The sequence below is a fragment of the Coturnix japonica genome, chromosome 20 (genome assembly GCF_001577835.2).
Source record: "Coturnix japonica isolate 7356 chromosome 20, Coturnix japonica 2.1, whole genome shotgun sequence".
NCBI classification, from domain to species: domain Eukaryota; kingdom Metazoa; phylum Chordata; class Aves; order Galliformes; family Phasianidae; genus Coturnix; species Coturnix japonica.
Genome location: NC_029535.1, coordinates 5,471,983 through 5,494,021, shown reverse-complemented (window position 1 = coordinate 5,494,021; position 22,039 = coordinate 5,471,983). Strand labels below are relative to the sequence as shown.

The following is a 22,039-nucleotide window of genomic DNA, read 5'->3' as shown; positions in this document are numbered from 1 at the left end:
GGCAAATTAAGCAAAGATGAGAAAATAATGTTCCCATCTACCTTTAACTTACTTAACGATGTGAATTTAATATCAGCAGTTTTGTATTTTTGGCTTCAAGTAACAGAACACTCAAAAATGATCTACTCTGCCAAGCATTCAGCTGTATTGAACAAGTCTTATGATGGCAGATATTTCAGTGTGTAAAGGTGAAGTTGCCGCAGTTTCTGGGGATTTTTTCTCTCTCTTTATTTGGAGCTTTGCCACATTCTGTAAACTGTTCTACTTTTTGTGCTGTGATGGATCCGTAAGTTTAAAGCTATTTTAAAAGACAAGAAAGAAAAGGTGTGAACCTGTCCCAGGTGCTACTCTCATAAAAGACCGCTCTTTGCTCAAGTCAATAAGTGGTTCACTTTCCCCTTAATCTGGAAAACAAGTGTCTACCACTTCGTTTGGCCTCTGCTTTTAACTTTGTAGAAACACTTTACCTGATGATTTGCATCTGAAGGAATTCCTGCTTTGTATTCCAGGTTTGAAACTGGGAATGGAGAGGGATGCGTACGTCATGATTGCAGAGAAAGGAGAGAAGCTGTACCAAATGATGATGAGCAAGAAAGTGAACCTTATCAAAGACAGGAGGAGAAAATTAAGTACTGTTCCCAAGTGCTTTCTTGGCAAGTAAGTAGCATTCAAATAAAGAAGGCACTTTCATGCTAATTAAGAATGAACTGTGGATTTTCTGACGATGGCACTGTAAGGGCAGATCAGATGTGCTTTGACAGAACTTGATTGAAAAGGCAGTGAAAGCCTTAATTTCTGTTTTGTGCCATACACAAGCTATACAGTGACAGCTCATTCTATTGTATAGTAGAAACACATAACAGCTGCTTCAAATTGGCCAAAGGAATAAGAAAGATCACCTGAAGCATGGGCCTTTTAGTGGCCTAACTTGTATCCTCTTTTGTATACAAGTAGATGCAGACCAGGTCATGTTTAAATTTAGCAGAATCAACCCCACTTCAGAAACAAATGTCCAGTTTGACAGTGCAACTGACACAAATAAAATTCATCAAGAAACCTGATGTGTTTGTTAGGAGAGATTTATTGTCTGGAAAATATCCCTCTTTCATTCAGGCTAAGTAATACAAAATAATTCTTAAGTATGTCATGTATGAGGTATTGGAAGAGAGACCCTGTGAGTGACTGAGATCAGAGATCAGAAATGGCAGCACTGGGGCTGTTGTAGGGAAGTATCCTGTATGGCACAGAGAGATGCATCAGTTGACCTGAGAAGACTTTTCTGCCTCAGCTGTTTATGATTGAAATAATCAGCTGTGCAAGGAAAAAAATTCCGAGTGGCTGATTATCCATGAATTTCCCTCCCTGTGGTCTCTGTAATAGCATTCTCTAGGCATTATTACTTGTGTACAGGGTGTGGAAATGATGTACTGTCTTTCTGCCTGATAGAAGGCAGTGTAGTAACATAAACTGATGATAATTTTACCATCAAAACATCTTGGCTTCTGGAGAACCCTTCTCTTTATTCTTTTCTTCTCCTTCAGTTATCTTTCAAATTGAAATGTCTAAGCTGAGACTTGGAGGCACGATCTAGCATTTCCCATTTTCCACATAACAAGACTTCCCCAGATCAGAAGTAATATATAAATAATATTATATATAAATATATATATATATACAAATCTGTTGTGCATTTCCTAATTTTTTTCATAGTCTCAGCTCCTACATTTCTTTTACAATGTTTGTTCTGTTCTGGACAACTCACTTGAGTGCAACTCAATCAGTGTAATCCAGTCATGACTTGCAGACGTTTCATATCATTCCAGGGGCTTCCCCTGAGCAATTTGTTTTGGCTGTGATCTATTTATTTTTTTCAGCTATTCCTGTCTAGGAACTAAGAACTAACACTAAGAACCGTGCTGAGATGTACTTAGTGGTTTTCTGGTAAATGCAGTTGAGAGTAGCAGTATGGCTGCAGGAGCAGTTTTTCTCTTGGCCTTTGGATATTAGAGATAATATCTAATAATACAAGAAATAAAATGTGGTTGGGGAAAAAAAAGAGTATGAAGTACTACTAATAACTTCAGAAATACCACATGCATTTACTTATGAAGCTGTTTATTATGCTGGAGCATAAATCTGTTCTCCTCACCACACTTCAGGTGTGCTGGTGTTCAGGCATGCAAATACAATCTGCACGCTGAGTGTCGGTGCCAATATGTGTAAATTTTATGCAAGCTGTGCTTCATTTCAGCACTGCATTAAACTGATTGCAAAGCACTTGAACTGTGCTGTACATGCAATAGAGAGGATGTGTTAACCTCAGGAGATTCCAGACATATCTGATAATATTGCACAAACCTGGCTGGGCTGGATTTTCCTATGTGTTTCTTGTAGGTATTTCTTGAGTCAAAATCCAGCTATTCTCAGTCCCCTAATTTCAGAGATATAACTGGGAGATGGTATCCTGGCTAGCATGCCAAATGAAAACTCAGCAGGGCAGCGCTGGGCAGTGGGGATGCTCTCATTTATACTGAGAGCTACTTAGAATGAGATGGGGAAACAAATTGAGTTTTTGCCACGAATTTTTTGAATGGATGCCTTTAGCAAGTCTCTCATATCCCAGAGAAAAACAAGAGCCCTCTTGGAATATTTCTGGGTCATGCACTTTTCCGTGTTTATAAAATTTTCAGGTAAATGATTATTGATTCTGCTTATGAAACAAATGCCACGGAAGTCTTAAAATGGCTTTTAAGAAAGCTATCCCATAGTGATGAAACTTCATAGCATTGAGAATAGTATCCATTTATTTTGCTTTTTCAGCTATCCATTTCAAACTTTAAGATGACTGCCTTACATTTAGAATCCCAGTGAACTCCAGGCACACGGTTCCAAATGAAAGATGTAGGAAAGCTAAGAGATCAGCAATGTTCTGCTTCAGTTTTGGGCAGTGGTTTAAGTGCTACAAACTGTCATGGATCCATTGTGCTTGATGGAAAATATATAGCAACCTGGGCATCTGCCCTGGGTGCTTAATGTGATTACTGTCACAGGCCAGTACATCTGGCAATCCAGAGAGTATGCTTTGTATTCCCAGTAATTGATGCGGAGGATTCTTCTTTCTTCTCCTCCCTTCCCTTATGAGATACAGAGCCTGACTCAGCTTTACAGTAGTCTGACTTTTAGGAGTTTTACTAAAGTCTGCTGTTTTCCATGGGATGCCCTTGATGTAGTTGGACAGACTGTCCTGCTTTTTCTACATTATGAAGTTACAGAGTAGGACCTCAGCAAACTCAAGTTTTTGTTACTGAAATTGTTGTTGTTACTGTAAAGACAAAATGTAAACACTACCTACAACTAAGATGATTCAGCTCTGATAAACATGAAGAGACTAAAAATGCTTCATTTAGAGCCCACAGTTGGAGGCATGGATGCTGATTTTGATGAGCAGAAACCCTCTGCACATGGGCAAGCACCCAAGTGGTTTATTGAACTTAGATTTCCCATATGTTGTTCTACATTTATATGTTCCTTTTACTATTATATTTTTAATTTAACATATTTCTAGCTTAATTACTAATTAACCTGGGAAAGTCAGGTCCCCTAGGGCTTTGGCAGGACTTGCAATATCCGTTTTTCTGTACTTAACTGTTTCTAATTGAGTAATATCCTACCTATCCATTTCTGGCCTTTATTCTGCCCATATGGGCAGCTCTGCCACTCACCAGAGAGAGGTTTTATTTCATGCTGTGTATGCAGACAGACTTAGCACTTCTTGTCTGTAAATTAGAAGCACCTTTTATGTATCTCCAAGGCACCAGCTTTAGTGAATGACCTTAATTTAAACTGTTAGGGGGGGTTGTACTATTCTACACTCAAATTCAGTGAGTTTGAATCTTGTCCTAAGTCCTACTGTGATTTCATTGAAAGCCAACACAATTACATGATTAAGGGAGGAAAAAAAAGCTGAGAAAGAGAAGAAAGGTGAGCATATATAATTAAATCAGACAGTGAACACAGCTTGGAGAGATAGCTTGGATGGAGTTGCTGTTTTCTGTGCAACTTTTTGTTTCTAAGGTCATCGTGGCTCAATAAAGTGAGAATCTGCAGCAGTCGGACTGTGCTAGGTCTTATTCCCTTTCGTGTGGGATAACCTAAGGGGAGTATTGGGAAAAGTCACAAATAGGAGATCTGGATCTTCTGCGGACTCTTATTCCAGAAATGTATGAAAATAAGCCACACAGAAGTATCGCTCTTCACAACAATTTTCACGTTTGCTTCAAGGATGTGTTGCCTGCGGTGGACTGATGACTTGCAGAGACCTGTGTCTGCTTATATTCAGAGAGAAAAAGATAACTGTTTTGGTTCTGTTTTCCTTTTCAGTGAGTTTGTATCGTGGCTCACAGACATTGGGGAGATAAGCAAACCTGAGGAAGGGGTCAACCTGGGACAGGCGCTATTGGAAAATGGAATTATTCATCATGGTAAGTGTTCTGTGCCATAAAGAAGTGCCAGATTTCAGTAATGCCTTGTGAATGAGGGTGGACAATTGACTGTGGCTGTTCACATGATGTTCAAATGCTCTCCTGCATCATACCCAGCAAATCCTCAGTGGTCAGTGCCTTTTAGGATTAATGGAAGCAGGCAAATCTAAATCATGAAAACAAAATGTGTATAGCTGCACTGTCAGTGAGACTTGCTATTCATGATGACTGCTTACCCTGCCATAATTTCATGACCCTTTCAGCACCATTCTTTTTGTCTGAACACACATTTATAGCACAGAGGAAACTGTGCTGATACATGCATTGCATCTCTCACTGAGATACACCAAAGAAGATGCATCTGATTTGGATTTAATGTTACCTCTGTTTAGAGTTCCTAGCTGTTACTGTCTCTAATGGCAGTTACTGCTGGACATTAGAAGGTATTTGCTATGCTTGATTTCATTAAGGAAATGTCCCTTGAAATTTTGATGAATCACTAGAGAAGAACATTTTTCATTATGTGCCCCTTAACACAGCAAGAACTTAAAAACTAAGCATCATAATTAAGCAGTTGCCCCTACTCTATATTATACAGTATCTTTTATCTTTTGTTTTCACTTGGCGTAACATTACTGTCAGGTGAAAACTGCTGATCTTTCAGCCTGCCTGCAAAGCAGGGTCAGAGAAGACTGCTAAGTGGCAGAGTACTGATATCCATTTCCTTTGTGTTTCTGTTTATTCTGTGGTTTGTTTTTTACATTTCAAGTGTCTTACATAAGCTGAATATGCAAAAGGAAGAAATTTTGATTTTAAAAGTTGCTTTTTTTGCTGGAGCTATTCAGAAACGCACAAAAGCATCTGTATGTAAACAAGACATCTTAATTATAGAAGGACCAGCTGGCCTATGAACAACATTGTGGGGGGAAAATATTGATTTTAATTATCATACTGACGTTTTAGTTTCAGATAAGCACCAGTTTAAGAATGAGCAGGTGATGTACAGATTTCGCTATGATGATGGAACGTATAAGCCAAGAAGTGAGTTGGAAGACATCGTGTCCAAGGTTTGTGTTACAGTTCTTACTTGAAAACTGGTGATTTGCATAAAAGCCCTCAAAAGAGTTTCCTCTGCCTCTGAATGTCAGGGTCACGTTGTATCAGAGATCCCTAATACTGTTTACCTTCATTCTATTCAGTTAACTGTAATAATGTCAAAGGAGTCATTCACTCCAGGGAGTGGAAACAGAGGTTAGCCATAAATAACAATGAAGTTGTCACTGCAATCAAGACTGCTGATTAAAATTCTACTATATTGTAACAAAAGGTCTTAAGAGAAAATAGTACACCACAATGCAAAATGTCTGTTGAAAATCTGAGCAGTATGATTCAGGGAGACAGAAGCCATCAATATTTAACTGCATTTCCTGATAAATATATGTCAAATGACTTATGATGACCCATATCTGCCCATAAGCCTTTTAGTTCATTTCTTCTTATGGAAATTAGATCATGAGCTAATTGGGAAGGAAGATTAATGAAGAATGAATTGGAATGGAGTTGGTTTTTGGGTTCTGAATGCTAGGAAAGAAGAAAGAATTGTTTGTCAGAGGATAAGGAATTTGTTTTGGAAAACAGTTAATCAGTAGATAGTTCTAGCTGAGCAGAGACATCCGAGTCCAGGTTTCTCTAGCTCCAGCTAGCCAGAATTTTATTTGTAAAAGAAAAAATGGGAATAACATCTATCTTTCTCTCTTCAGGGTGTTAGACTCTACTGCCGACTACACTGCCTCTATACTCCAGTGGTAAAGTAAGTTCAACCTCATGATTCTATTGAAATCTTTCTTGGGATAAACTAGAATAAGCATTTTTGTTGCTCTTTTCTCAATATGCTATTTATATAATAGAATCTCAGCTGGAGAATCTTCTTATATCAGGATTAATTTGTGTTAGTAATGGCATGTGTCTGAACTGTCTATGACTGGTACAAAATTGCAGAATCTCTGAAGTTTTAGAATCTGTCTGGGTAGAATTAACATTTTCAGAGTGTTCAGGATTTCCTACTGATCCTTCCTTTTATCTCCATGTTAGAAAACTGAGTTTCCTGGGCTCTTATCTTTCCATGTCTTCTATTCATGTCTTTTTGCTTCAGACAATCCTAACGTTTCAGTAGCTGGTTTTTATCTATGAGCTAGCAGTTAGTTGTGCAAACCCCTTTTTACTTTTTGATCTACCTTTTGACCGCTGCTTAAGTTGGCATGTTCAGAGTGCTGATCCCTGCAATCCTGTTAGCAGGGTGGGAAAGATCTACTTACTGTGTTGCAACATTCCTTATAGAAAAATAGGCAAATGACTTAGCACAGTTAGTGCACGAATCAAGAGGAGCTGGAGGAATCAAAGTTCATAATTCAATTATTTTGGAATATGATTTTGCTTAGCTCTTTCCCCAGCAACTTGGGAGTTTCTACGTAGCCTTTTATCTTTATAATTTTCTTTAAGTAAAGTCTAGGGTGGTATCTGTATGAAAATGTGGAGAGTTGCCACTCACAGTCTGGAAACCCGAACTCATTGGTACTGAGTATTTTCATGGTTTCCTTTATTGTTCTGACATTTCAAAAGCGTATTTTCTCAAGATAAGATTGTATGGACAGAAAACTGCCTGGAAAACTCCCATAGTTTTGTGCTGGGTTTAGCACATTGCAGGAAGACAACGTGAAAAATGTGTGTAAGCACTATGAGGAAAGTTTTTGTTCTGAGAGTACATTTCTGGAAATGCCGCCATGTTGTTTGTTTGCTTTTATTGTTTTTTTCCAAAGTTCCGAGAACCCCATTTCTGAGTTTACTCACCACACATTCTATTTTTCTGTTACATTTACTTATAAAAGGAAATTGATTGTATTTTTATCTGTAGGTGATTAGTAAAAGGAAAAGTTGAGTGGGATGAATTTCAGATGGTGGTTCGATATTATATTTTTAGAGAAAAAGGAAATATAAAATTATGTGGTACTAATGAAGAGGTTGATTTGACACAAAGACTTAAGACTTCCCTTGAGCTGCCATTACAGATACAAAAGGACTGTGAAATGGTCACAGCCGCCATGAAAGTTTCCTTCCTTAGTTATGCGTGATTCTCGGAACTCTCTTTTTTAGAGACCGTGACTATCACCTAAAGACCTACAAATCAGTAATACCTGCAAGTAAGCTGGTGGATTGGCTTATCGCACAGGTAAGGATTTTTTAAGACATTGTTGCCTTTGACAAGTACCTTAATTTTTCAGTTCCATTTGAAAGTAAATAAAACACATTTCTCAGAGGGCATTTCAACATAATTGAATATATTCAATTTCTTTGAACTTACACTCATTTCCTTTCTTTCTTTTTTTTTTTTTTTTCATTGCTTGTGTGGTAAAACTTGTTATTTGGCAGCATAAAGAAGAAAGTCCTGAATTAGCCCTAGGAGTGGTGAACTGGTTGTTATTTGCAGATCTTTTCTGTTTCTTGTGATTTCTTTCCTGAAGACATTCAATGCAATGTTCATCTCTTATAATCTAGGATTAGTGTGGTACAAATGAAGAATGAATCTACAGCTTTATAGCACAATCTGCTCCATTGTCTTTAGAAACTGGAGTTGCCCAATACTTACCTTGTAATTACAGAGAAAAGCCTATAGATTGAGGAACTTAAAATTTAGCTTTCAGAGTCTAAAGCAGTCTAAGGGGAGAGTATGTCCCCTTGCTCACTGCCATGGAGTCTGCTGCATGCTCTGGTTTTGTCTTAAATAGTGGGTCTGATTTACGACCACATCAAGTCCTGTACTGCCAAAATGGCACAGAAGGCAGCTAGTTTAAGTTAGAGTCAAACATCTGACTATGAGGGATGTTGTCTGTCAGAGATGTTTCCTGCAATTGCAGTTGACATCCTTCTATATTAACAAGATCACTATAATTTAAGGATGTTCTGTGCTAAATAACTACATGAGAATAGAGTGGTTGATCGCTTTCCTATTAAAAGCATGGAGGAGAGCAAGCATGTTTGTACTGAAATAGTTCTATCAGTTACATTTAACAGTCTTCATGGAAAGCTGAGGGAATAAATCTAGCTTTGGCCAAAGAACAGAGTTGTGATCAGGCTAATCTGGCTGTTACAATAACTAATCAGTACCACAGACAGTAGAAAGACCCAAAAGTCAGTGTAAAAGATCACCTCACACTCTGGGACAAGGTTGCTCATTTCCTTCCCCATTTTTTATTTTTTTTTTTTCCTTTCTGGTGTGTTAGTGTGCTATTAGTTCTCGATTTACTGAACTTTTAGATTAAGATTGAAACAGTCCGTACTAAAGCCTGAACCAGAGATACAGAATTCTGTGTAATCTGCGTTATGTACAAATGTCCATGCATACACACACATTGATACAAGGATGAGGGAAATTTTTCTGTGTTATATTAAAAGGGAACATTGTTAAATATTAAATCACTGTCTGAAGCTTAGCTGAATTCCAGTCTTTATAGCTAAATCAGTTTTTGCTTCTACATTCTTACAAACACTAGTCTTCAAGAGGAGTTGCTTGGAGTTTTTCATACCTGACTGAATTATTTTCAATTGCTATACTGGCTAACAATAGATTTTAGTGAGAGTTATTGAATGCTCAGCTTTTTGCAGATCAGTGTGTTTATTGAACTGCTCAAATATCAACGTGTCAGTTTAACGTTAGGCATCTGTTCTTGAAAATACTGGTGATGGTGTCTGATTTGATAATTGCCTGTTAGTTTCTTTAATTAGAGTATGCTGCTTTGCTAGGAGAGTGTTTTGAGGTGAAGCATCGGGAATAACCTGACATAGTACGAGCTGCATATGTTTTATGGCCTTCCTACACACATTTTGTTGCCTAAAACAAAAACAGATTCAAAAGGTTAAAAAAATAACAGTAGGAGTCTCTTATCTTCCAGTTTATTTACAGTTGAAAGAATAAATTAGATTTTTAAGTCCCAGCCTCTGTAAAGTAAACTACTCATTTATTCCATAAATTACTGTAGAGTAAGCCATGAGAACTGTCACATGGCAGGCTGTTAAAAATGAGGAAAGACAGAGACTGAAATTAATTTATAATAAGAATTAGATTTCAGATGTACTGAAGTCCTTTGCTTGCCTCTCCTTGTGTGATTACACAATCCCGCAGTTCCTCCAGAGCTGCTCCAGTCTTTTTCTTGCCTATGCAATAGTACTTACTTCTTGATCTGCAAATGCCATGGCTTTTTCTTGCTCTCATAAGGTCATTAAACAAGAGCCAGTAATGCAACTGACTGAAAGAACTGATAGTGTATTTAAGTACTACCTGTACACCATAGTATTTCTCTGCCAGTATTTGCCTGACAAACAGCTACTGCTCCACTTAATGAGGAGGTGAAACCTGCAAAATTTAACGTTGTTTTTTTCAAAGTAAATTTGTAAGTCACTTTTGGTACCTATTTTGAAATACTACACTCAAGGCTTCAGGTATGAGCAGCTGAATCCTTTGTTTGTCAGGCTGCTGTGTAAGGACATAGAGCGCTGCTGCAGTTATAACCAGCCCGACCTTTGGAGTTTGCATGCAATGCGCTTTGTTTTTTTTTCCCTTGTGTTCTGAGTATAGATAAGATCTCCCAACCTCTTTGTCTAAGAACGAGTTCTATTGTCTGTGCCTAATGGGTCCTGAAGTCTGACACTATAATTGAAATAAGAAGTCTTTACTTTGAGATAATGTTATACCCTTTGTAGGTTAAACAGTTATGTTCCAGACTCCTGGTCTTTGTCCTACTAATTCCTGTCAGAGGGAAAAGATGCACACATATGAATTAATGCTATTTGGGCAAGGCGGGGTAGCTATATTAATTGCTTGCTATTGTTCCCTACCAAGAGCATTTGCTAATTTAACAGAGCCACAAGCCATGCGATGGGGAGGGGAGATAATTTAGTTTAGGAAGTTGTCTGAGGTGTAACATTTATTCTCTTGTTTCTAGGGAGACTGTCAGACTCGTGAGGAAGCTGTTGCACTGGGTGTTGGACTCTGCAATAATGGTTTCATGCATCATGGTAATGCACCAGTATCCCTCCCCACAGCCAGTTAAAGGAACTCTTCATTCTAGCTGACAGTGTTTGCAAATCCCTTTTCTATATACTGTACCATATATACTGACATGCAAACAACTCCTGGCATCACAGAAGGTCCATCTTAAAACAACCTTTGAGCTTAACAGAAAATGTCTGAGCTGATTACTCTCCCAAGTAAATCCCTTTGATATTGGTTATGGTGAACACTGCAGTGTTGGACAAGCTAGAGGGGGAATATATTTTGCTGTATCTCTTTCAGAGTCATGAGGTCAATGCATAAACTAAGTACTAAACTGAAATGTCACTCAAGAAATGTCCAGTACAAAGTAAAATTGCCTAATTCCTGCAGCTTGGACAAAAAATGTAATCCTTGAAGCTGAAGCTCTGAAGGTCCCAAATCTGAAGTACTAAACTGCCAAGTTAGGCATCAGCCATCCTCAGTGCTGCTGCTGTTGAACTGAGGAAGTAAAGAAACCACAGCTGTATTGGTATCAGATTGCAAAGTCCTCAGAGTATAATAATAACGCTGTTGCATTTGTCCAATAAATTATCCAGCTTAAGTCATAAATAACAATTTCTGACTTTCTGAGAGCAGAATATTTTAAGTAATTAATAAAAAATTTGTGCAGTGTTTGACAAGGATGTAAGAATAATTGATTTTCATTGAAGAATTTGATCTCTTTTGAGTCCATGTTAACATTTGGCATTTACAGCATAGTTTGGCAAGGAGTTCCTCAGCAAAATGTACATGAATGAAGAAGTAGATTCTCAAGGTTCAAAACTGTCACTTCTTCCTATTATTTTGTGGCCTTCAGGGTCTCATACTTGAAAATATGTTGAAGAACTCTATCATGCCTTTCAGAATTTTGTAAATCTCCTTTCAAATCATTTCTATTGAAAAGTCTTAGTCTGTTTAGCCATCACTCTTACTTTCAAACAGATATTTTATCACTCTTTCTTCCTTGTATGGTTTTACTGTATCCTTTTTGATATGGCACAGAAGCACAAGATATTGAGTAGCATCTTTCTTCCAAGAGGATCATTTGCATTTTGTATGAAATATATTTGCCAGGGAAGTCAAACACAAGATGATGAACTACTATGCACTGCAAAGAAAAGTATGCCCCTAAAATACTGTAATAGTTTAAAAATACAGAGCTGAATCGTTGACTGATGGGGATGCATCTGGACTTTGGTCTGTAAAGACAGGGGAAATATTTAGGATTTCCTTTTTTTTTTTTGGTTGCTTCTGTGTTTCTTTCTCTGTGTAAATGCTTGTATGTGTTTCATATATATTGTTTCCAGTCCTGGAGAAAAGTGAATTTAAGGATGAATCCTTATATTTCCGCTTTTATGCTGATGAAGAGATGGAAGGCACCAGTTCCAAGAGCAAACAGTTACGTAATGACTTTAAGCTTGTGGAAAACATCCTGGGAAAGGGTCTTCTGGTAAGAAATATGTTAATGCGAACTTTCATTTTTGTATGAAATTGGTACTGTTTTATGCTAGAGAATAAGAAGGAAAATAGTGATAGAGTAGAATGAAAATTGGAATTACAGGAAGTGAGCTGGGACCTGGGTATTGTCTTAATAGCCCTGGAGTCTGCTAAGCATGGGCCACAGTGTTAGTGTGGTGGAGCAGAAATCAGTGGGCACTATCTTAGGAGTGATCTGTCATAAAATGTAAACACAATTTAAGCACCTTTATATAGACAGTAGATTCAGATAGGAGTTAAGAGACTGATCAAAACACAAATGTTTCAAGACATCAAGTGATGTAAATATGTCCTGCGTTGCCGAATCAAATATCAATCTTGTTTACAGAAAACAGTTTCAAGAAAATATTATTCGTTATGTTAATTCTTTTGCAATACTGTTGTTATCTCCATACTCCCCACCTCACTAAATGCCCTTACAGTCCTTATGGTGCTTGGATTATTCTAATGCTGCTTTGCACTTGGTAGTTGGATTGTGCATGCTCTCTGTTTTGAGATCCTTGTTTACTACCAGTGGCTTCAGTCCCATCTTTTTCTCCCTTTGAACAACAGCAGAATGCAGGAGCAGGATAAAAGCTTGAGTCAGAAACTACAAAAAACAGAATTGTTGGAAAAGATCCAGAGGTCCATTACATGGGAAAATTTTCCCTGTGGTTCACATGAACTTTACTGTCTCACTGTTGCCTTGGGAGACCAATCTGTGTTTGTCTCAATGGCAAGAAGTAATATTTAAAGCACCATGGCACCTCAGAATTGTTCCTCTATGCATCCTGTGCTGGAGACTGGAGTGTCAGACCAATATGATTATTCTCCAGGAGAAGTGCTGGATAAAAGGAAGCAGTTAAAAGGTGTTACACTTTGGGCGCTTTTTCTGCTGTGATTCGCAAAGCACTCAGCAATCAGTTTCAGACTGAATGATGTGAACTGTCATTGTTCAGGTATTTTTAGTTTTCTTCCTCATCAAAACATGACAGAAAAAAGAGATTGACTGGTATCTTCCACTTTTTCCCATTAGTTCAAGGTTATCTGTTCAACAGAAAGTTCCAAAACTGAGCAACAGTATGTTAGCCCTGAAATGAGAGATTTAAAGTTGCTTGATTCTGTTTTCTGTTAATGTAATGATCATTTATTAGGATTCACTAAAGGAACAGAGCAAACTGAAGCCTCTTAAGCAAAATGCTTCCCATCCCTCAAGCCCACCATAGGAAGTTTAATGGTGTTTCTTCAGTGTTGTTTCTTGAGGCATGCTTTTAATCCATGAAATCCCTGTTGGTTAGTGAGACAAATCCTACCCATTCATCTAAGTTTGCTCTATCATAGGAGAGCCTGAAAACAGAAAACAACTGAAGCTTAGGAAAGGGCTAGAATTTAAAACCAAAAGCAACTGGGAAATGAAGCACCCATTTTTAGTGGGAGATTGATTAACCATTGGAACAAACTCTCAAGGGGCCGGAATACTTTCTTCACTTCTTAAAGACTGCAGATCACAACTGGATAACTGCCAAGGAATTCTGCTTTAGGACACTAAGGGGATCAATGCAGAAATAATAGTGGTTTTTTTTTATTTAAGATTTTACCTGAGGAGGATGACTATGGATTTGACATAGAAGAAAAAAACAAAGCAATTGTGGTGAAGTCAGTTCGAAGAGGGTCTTCTGCAGAGGTAAGGCCTGATAATTATAAATACTTTGGTTTCCCTAGCTAACGATGTTAGGCCCCATCCAGCCTGGCACTGAATGCCTCCAGGGATGGGGCATCCACAACTTCTCTGGGCAACCTGTTCCAGCACCTCACCAACCTCTGAGTGAGAAATTTCTTCCTAACATCTAGCCTAAGTCTCCCCTCTTTTAACTTAATGCCATTCCCCTTTGTACTGTCATTATCTGCTTGTGCAAAAAGTTAATGTTATTAGAGAGCCCTACTGAATGTATTTACTGTGTTTCTTTGAGGCACACAGCAGTCCAAATGTCATACAGTCTCAGAATTTTGTAATAATTTGCATATCCATGCTAAACTCTATAACAGATACCACATCGTGATCTTCCATTTACTGAAACAAGGTGCAGACAGATGGATAGTCTACATTTTCAATGCTACCTACATGCCTTTTTTACATCTATAAAGATAAGAGACTAAATCACTTATCATAGAACTGTGTGGCAGTGCACGCTGGCAGTATTTCCAATTAATAGTCCAGGACAAGTATTACGGGATTTGAATGTCTACGTTCATTTGTTGATCCCATCTTTAGGCTGCAGGTAGGCCAGGATGACTGACCGGATACAAACAGCTGACTTTATCATGCTGATTTTAGCATGTAGGGAATGTCAAACAGGAAGGAATTTTGAGCTGAAGCTTAATAATGACCTTTTCCCCCCCCCTTTTTAAAAGTTTAATAATTAAATAATCTCAGTATTGCTGATTCTTATTTGTTTTGTGGTCACCAGAGAAACTGATTCCATCCTTAAAATCAACATAGGTTGGCCAAAAATGTTATTAATTTAAACCTTCACTGTAAACCATTGCCTGATAGATAATCCTGCTGTCCTTGCTTTGGCAAGCTGCCTGTGGAATATCCTTCAAATCTGCTTGTGTTTTAAAACAACAGAAGCACACAATTTTCTAAGGAATCTTTCTCTTTATCTTCCAAGACAAATTATTTGTGACCAGAAGCCCATCTTTTCAACCTCAATATAAAATACTGCTCAAGAAAAGAACTAAATGTGCATGTCTCTGAATTGGAGGCTCATTCTGGAAAGACCTCAAGTCCAACAGCAATGTATTTAATTACGATCTTGGGCTTTTTAATGGCTTTGTGATACCAGAAGGATATCCAGCATGTAATTCTGTGTGGCTCAGCAGCTGTAGGCCATTTACAGACCATATGCCTGCTGTCATACTCTACAGGGACAAAAATTAAGACATACAGCTTCGCTTCACAGTGCCCACCACAGCACATTACATTCATTAGCACTGTCAGACTTTAGAGCAGACTACAATTCCAGATTCACCAACTGAAATGTGAACAAATCTATAGCTTGTATGGATTTATTAAAGATCGGTACATTCTTTTCAGTTTGGCATTTTGATCTCCCAGTACGCCAGGATCAAAACAGATGCACAGGCTGTGCTGGCACACAGCACTGAACTTCATGTGTGTGCCACAAGTGGCTTTTCGCTTTTAGATGTGGCACATCCCATGCCTGTCACAAAATCATGTGTCTTCAGAAATACATTCTATAACCAGTCAACATCTCCTCAGTTTGGACCTTACCTTCTTCCCTAAGCCAGCTCACTTGTAGGTTAGTTGTAGCTGGACTTATTCCCCAACTTTTAATCTTGGAGCTGGTTTATGAATTCTGTTCTATCAGAAGGAAACAACAGTAAGAAAAATTATCCTTTTGGGAGGTGTAGTTGCTGTCTTACTGTGAACAGTCAAGTGATGAGCAGATGTCTGGTGTTTGAACAGCGTGTGTTCGAAGAGCAGCCACTTGGCCAGTGGCCATGCAGATGAATTGCAAAGAGCAAGCTGCTGGTGTGTGGGAAAATACAGTGGCCTGGATCCAGGCAGCTGCATTGAGTTGTCATGAAGAGCATCCATTATCCATAAAGTGCAAGTGCTGTGACATTGCAGGTTTCTACTCTTAGGCAGGTTTTCATTCTGTTTTTAGCCTGGTTAGTTAAATCCCAATAGAGTAACAGATATTTAGATGAAAGTTACTAGTTTGTAGAGATCCATATGGGGCTGTGTACCTCAGACATTCATGGATTTTCTATGATTATGCATGCAGGTAGGTTTCCCATTTGCTGAAGCAGTAAGTTAGTAATATAAAGAGGTCACCCACTGCTAGAATGATGGCAGATATGCAAAGATTTTAGTTAGCTGCACATACATTGAGTATATAAGCTACTCTGAGATAATCAGAACTAAGCCATAATGACTTTAGAAATGTGAATAGCAATTATTACTTTATTGTAAACACACCAGTGTAAGTAAATGGTTGGATCTGAAGATCTTAGGGTCTTTTCCAAGCTAAATGATTCTATGATTCTAAATGCAAATAGCATTAACATTTCCTCTGAATAATAAACTAAACTTTACAGAATTCTATTGAAAGCTAAAATCCATATCTACTGCTATTTATACATATTAGCAGTTTTGTAGAGCATTGTGTACAAAAATGGAAAAATGTTAAATCTGGGTATGCAAAAAGACGTTATGAACTGTAGAAAGCTCAGCAATAAACCAAAGACAGCACTTTGTAGTTTCTCCCATTAATAGCATTGGTTTTGGGAAAAAGAAAAAAAAGTACAGGAATGTGTAGAGATAAATGGATCTCTGATATATTTAAGGAAAGCCAAGCCATGTGTAGGCATAGTCAGGTTTTTCCAGTTGTATGCTTCCAGATTTGTATTTTTTCAGAGTTACATATTTAGGAGATTCATGGAGTACTGTTTAACTTCCCTTCTCCCAGTCAAGGCATTTGCCAATGGATTCCAGGCAGAACAGGGAACAGCCTTGTTGCATTTAGAAGCAAGCCCAACTGCTGGACTCAAAAGCAATGGGAAACAATACTAACCCATAAAGTTTAATAGGTGAAGGAGTAAATATGAATTAATATTTATTCACATGTTTTTTACTGCACTAAAAGGAAGTCTGATATTTCCTTGATGTCCTAACACCCAGTGTTACTTAAGTGCTACTATTCACATTTGAACTGATACAGATCACAGAAAGGTTTTTGTTTAGAGGACGTTTAGGGTTGTTGTCCAGCAGGCAGAATAGGGGATCTGGATTCTATTACTGAATCTGTCTCTGACTAAAGTTAGATGAAAAAGTTAGGAAGTAAAATTAAATCATTGTGTCTTTTTAGGCTGATGAAGAGCAAGTACTTCAGTTGAAGCACAAGCAGGATTATACTGCCACTTAAAAATAGGTTATGTTTACTAATGGTATCAGGTGTAGATTGTTTTTGCATAGCAAGGGACCAAAAACTTCTTGTTCTTGTTCCCCTGTGCCCAACCTGTGGGCTGGAGGAAATCACACTTCTCTATCACTGGGTAACACAGCCTCAAGTCTTCTAATAAAAACAAACAAACAAAAAAACCCACAACAATAAAACATGGCAGAAAAGTACAAAGGAAGATATATGTGTGATGTCATTTGTTGGTGAAATCTCTTCGTTTTTGTTTTTTTTATAAATGCAGATGACTTTTTAGGATGAATCAGAAAGGATTTGATGAACCATTACAATATATACAGTTTTTTGTAAACCTAGGAACTGCCAATAGCCATCAAACCTCTCTAAACATAGCTTGGAGCCTGAAGTTTCAGAGATACTGCCAGTGATCCAAAGTCTTCTATGGTGTTGGTTTCATTTGCAGATGGCTGGCCTGCAGGCAGGAAGGAAAATCTATTCCATCAATGAGGACTTAGTCTTCCTACGCCCGTTTACAGAAGTGGAAACCATTTTAAACCAGTCCTTCTGCTCACGAAGGCCACTTAGGCTTCTGGTAGCCGTCAAATCAAAAGAGTAAGTGCTAAGCAGGGGGTTATTTTTTGATTATTAAATATTTTTTCTACAGTTTGTTGAGAGAACTGTGTAAACTCTTTCCAGTAAGAAGCTGTTCAACACAAAAACAGGGAAATGACAGAAACCATGATGGTACAAAAGTCACAGATCTAGTGATGAACCCTCTAAAAATGAGTTGGGATATATGTTCTGTATATAGGAGTTAACCTTTGGCCTGTTTGTGCACAATTAAAACCCTGGCTCATAAGGACTGTCATTTTGTCTCAGCTGTAGAACATCTCAGACTCTAATACATCTTCAAGCAGAAGTAATTTCCACCCTGTTGAAGCTTGCTGTACTTTTGGATGACTAACTCCATCAGTTTTTTCAGTCCATTATGGTATTTTATTACGAGGGTTAATTCTGTTAATATCTTTGACATTGTTAAATTTTGTAACCCCCTAATCTTCCATGGAATTGAACCCTCTCAGTTATCACTTGATGCTGGATTCTAGTCTATTTATTTTTGTTGCAAAGATTCTCAGCTGCTGTGAGTCAGTATGGCTGCACCAAGCTTTTCCTGGAAATGGAAATAAATATGGATATGAACACCATAGAAAGTTTCTGCTGCTTAGAAGTTAATAAATTTGGAAGTGTCAAATTTTAATTAACAATTAAAGTTTTCTTCTCCTCTTGATCTACCTGCAGGATCATTAAAATCCCAGATTGTCCTGAAGCACTTTGCTTTCAGATACGGGGAGCAGCACCACCATATGTTCATGCAGTAGGAAGGGGTAAGTAAGAAGACTGTGGTATAATTAAGGTGTGAGTTTCTTTTTCTCCCAGCACTACAGAAATTGTGAAGGATAGAAACATAGTGTTTGTCTCATACAACTAAATTCTCTTCAAATAAGGACTTAGCAAACACCTGACAGCAGTCAGCTGTTTTTCTTCTTGCTCTTCTTTAACAGAAACCCTTTCCAACCTTTTCAATTTTCTCTTCCACAGTCAGTCGGCTTTTCTGTCTTAACTTCCCTGCTGTTGCTTTTATCAGGTTCTGAGGCTGCAGCTGTAGGCCTTCATCCAGGACAATGCATTTTGAAAGTCAATGGGAGTAATGCATCACATGGAAATTATATGGATGTTCTGGAGCACTTTACAGCATACAGGACCAAACAACAGGAAGTGCTGGTATGAATACAAAACCTCAAAGTGCATTAATTCCTCCTGTTCTTCTGTGTTTTTAAACTCTCTAAATGTTCATAAGAGCAACTTGCACAAGTCCCTTTTAACTTACTCCTAGTGTAACTAAGGGAGCTGCTTACAGTAAATCCCAGTTGTGTATAGTTGCAAGAACATATACCAACAGCATGTGTCAGCTCATGCACTGCTAAATTTTACTAGCTGCTTACTAAGACTAGATGTGCACCCAGATACCGATCTTCATTTTCCAGTGTCTGAAATTCAGAGGAATACTGGGATAATGTTAATATTTCAGCCAGTGTAGAAGATAAAAATAAATTGGCTGCTGGATTTACCTTTGTAGTCCAACCCTATGGACATCAGGCACTTTTTTACTGGGGTCATAATTTCTTGAAAGGGATTGTACCAGTGGGTGTACAGAACACATGAAGATGCTGAGGAGGACAGAGTTCAGCAAGCAGCATCCAGTGCGTATCTGAATGGCAGTCATGCAGGGGCCAACAAAGAAGACTCTTCACTGACAGGAGATGAAGATTTGGATCCACTCCAAAATATCCACCAGGAATCAGGTAAAGGTTTTTATGGGGGAAGGAAACCTAGGGAAGATTTAGGGGCTTAGAGAAGGAAAAGTGCAGTAGAAATGTAAACTGTAATGATTATTCCAGCATATCTCTTGTGCTAGTAAAGCTTTCTAATAAAATGAGGTCTGTCAGAAGAAGTGCTCTTATGTTGCAGTTTATTTAGTAGAATAAAAGAAGAGATACACATAGAAATAATATCTCTGCAACTCTCTGAAGTTGCGTGCTCTTTCCTGAACAGAAAATATGATTTTAGGATCACTAAATGAATTCTTAGAGGTTTGCCTCCTGCCAGTGCCTTAGAGAATCTTTATAATACAGAGCAATGTCATTTATTACATAAGTAGAGGAAAAAAAAAAAAAATCTGTTGCTTGTCTGCTTTTTATTTGCTGTTATAGCCCCAGTAAATGACATAGTTTTGCAGGCTCAGGTAGGTAATAATTTGAATTATTTTGTTGTCTGCTTTTGTATCAAGCCATATACCAGCATCACACAGTGTTGCACAGCCAGGTCAGCACATGCCCCACCAGAAAACCATTCTCATGGCTGAAGATCCTCTTCTGTGCTAAGCTACTCAATAAAAGGCCTGAAGGAGACTCCTATCATAGTGTTAACTGTCCATTGAAAATTGATGGAGACAAAAAGCAGTTTAAAATAATGATAAAGCAGGTTCCTCACATGAGTTGTCTGGACTCTATTTGACATGTTAGTTCTGTAGTTTCTACTATAGGCTATTGAGTAATAAAAAGTATGATACATTCTTATTAGAATCTGTAAAAGCAAATGCTTTCTTCACAATACCCCCCCAGCCTTTAAGCAGTCTGTGGCTCAGAGACTCCTTGAGCCAAAAATTGTATCTTTGTGTCTTTGCATTTAACACTTCTCAACAGAATTCTTTCTTCTCTACATGCCGGTGTTCATATGAACTACGGAATACCTCTAATGACTTATTTTGTTTCCAGCCCAGGTACAACAGACTATCAGCTCTCCTCTGATAACTGGTGAAGAAACACTTCTCATTAGCCTGACTGTGGATAACACTCACCTGGAGCATGGGGTGGTATATGAATATGTCAGCAGTGCAGGAATAAAATCCTTTGTCCTAGAGAAAATCATGGAACCAAAAGGTTGCTTCTGTCTCACAGCAAAGGTACCTGACCAACATATACATGGCCAGCTTAATTCCTGAACAGAACTGGGAAGGGAATAATATTGGCATTTCTCTGTCAATTGTCCTGTTACTTCAAATGAAAAAAAAGAAGCTTTTTTTTTCTTCCCCTATCTGATGGACTGGATTAATCAGTGAAGGAAGGAAACATGGCTACTGGAAGTCAACAGTGCTGTTTATTTTGATCCATCTATGCACAATGATGAGATAATAATAAATGCTTCTGTCACATCCCAGTGATGTTATTGTTAAGCTCAATGAAAGTCGAAGCGTGCCAGAGCCAGGCTACCTTGGCAGTGCACAGTGAATATTTTGAGCAATTTGTTGTTCTGAAAGTTTCTGAGAAATGTTTTGTTTTGCTTGTTGGAGGAGTAGACATGCTAATGGCTCTCAGGTGGCTATAGAAGCAACTTGTTCTGAAGGCAACTTTACTCAGTCTGACATTATACAGGATTTACCATTTATTTGGTGGAATTTTGCCTCACTGTCAAGTCTCACGTAATTAAAATTCTGTCTTTCTGTTTAGATTTTAGAGGCCTTTGCTGCAGAAGACAACCACTTTGTAAGGAATTGCAAAAGGCTGATATCCCTGAGCAGTGCTGTGGCCACCATGCCCCAGTATGAGTTCCGGCAGATCTGTGACACTAAGCTGGAAAGCATTAGCAGGCGGCTTGCAAACTACCAAGAGGTACAACCCTACTAGTTATTGGTGAAGTCTCAAGATGGTACTGCATAGCAATAACTGGGTTTTCATTTTCTTTATTCATGGATCCAAGCTGCTCTGTGTTATTTGAATTGCAAGTACCGAGGAAAAAGGACCTAACCTGTAAATCACTCCTTTCAGTTTGTCAGAGCCTTGAGTTGGAAAATATTATTGCGGGCTCATCTCCACTACATCACTGTATAAAGGCGGCCACAACAGAATGATCAGTGTTTGATTTGTAGAACTAATATGAGCATGTGTACAGTATATCAAAGTGAAAACAAACTACATGTGGTCTTTTGTGCAGTTACCTGAGCTGTTTGAAAGGAGGGCCCTAGAAAGTACTGCTAATCACTTTCATTTGCTGTTTTATGAGCACTTTAAGGGGAATGTGCTGTTCAGCTGCAGCAGAAATCAAATGAGTCTGAATAAGAAGCAGGAAGAGAAGAGGATTATCTACATTTCCTCATATTCTTTTTTGCAAGTGAAGTAGCGTATCCTTCCTTTATTTCTCCCAGTTTGCAGGTGAGTCCGGCCTTCAAACAAGCCATCATGGAACCACATTCCCTCAACAGCATGGATTTCTGCCCCACCAACTGCCATATTAACCTCATGGAGGTGTCATACCCCAAAAACACTACCTCAGCAGGGAGGTCGTTCAGCATTCGCATTGGACGAAAACCCTCTATTATTGGTCTTGATCCGGAACAAGGTGATATTTCCAATAATTCCAAACTTTCCAATCATACTGATTTTTATTTGACAGAAAGTTGCGTCTTTACACTGCTCAGTGAAGTCAAAATTAGTTTC

The 22,039-nt window shown here is 38.3% G+C and overlaps 1 protein-coding gene across 1 annotated transcript in view; it reads left to right on the top strand.

Moving 5' to 3' along the window:
- PREX1 (phosphatidylinositol-3,4,5-trisphosphate dependent Rac exchange factor 1) overlaps positions 1 to 22,039 on the top strand; it is a 139,123-nt gene that overhangs the window by 94,883 nt on the left and 22,201 nt on the right. The window contains exons 10-24 of the mRNA XM_032448639.1: positions 510 to 657; positions 4,381 to 4,481; positions 5,445 to 5,548; positions 6,242 to 6,291; positions 7,632 to 7,707; positions 10,478 to 10,550; positions 11,874 to 12,016; positions 13,634 to 13,726; positions 17,449 to 17,597; positions 18,285 to 18,370; positions 18,631 to 18,767; positions 19,177 to 19,348; positions 20,321 to 20,508; positions 21,053 to 21,214; positions 21,755 to 21,941. Of these exons, the coding sequence (XP_032304530.1) occupies positions 510 to 657; positions 4,381 to 4,481; positions 5,445 to 5,548; positions 6,242 to 6,291; positions 7,632 to 7,707; positions 10,478 to 10,550; positions 11,874 to 12,016; positions 13,634 to 13,726; positions 17,449 to 17,597; positions 18,285 to 18,370; positions 18,631 to 18,767; positions 19,177 to 19,348; positions 20,321 to 20,508; positions 21,053 to 21,214; positions 21,755 to 21,941 (1,869 nt within the window). The remainder of the gene's footprint in view (positions 1 to 509; positions 658 to 4,380; positions 4,482 to 5,444; positions 5,549 to 6,241; positions 6,292 to 7,631; positions 7,708 to 10,477; positions 10,551 to 11,873; positions 12,017 to 13,633; positions 13,727 to 17,448; positions 17,598 to 18,284; positions 18,371 to 18,630; positions 18,768 to 19,176; positions 19,349 to 20,320; positions 20,509 to 21,052; positions 21,215 to 21,754; positions 21,942 to 22,039) is intronic.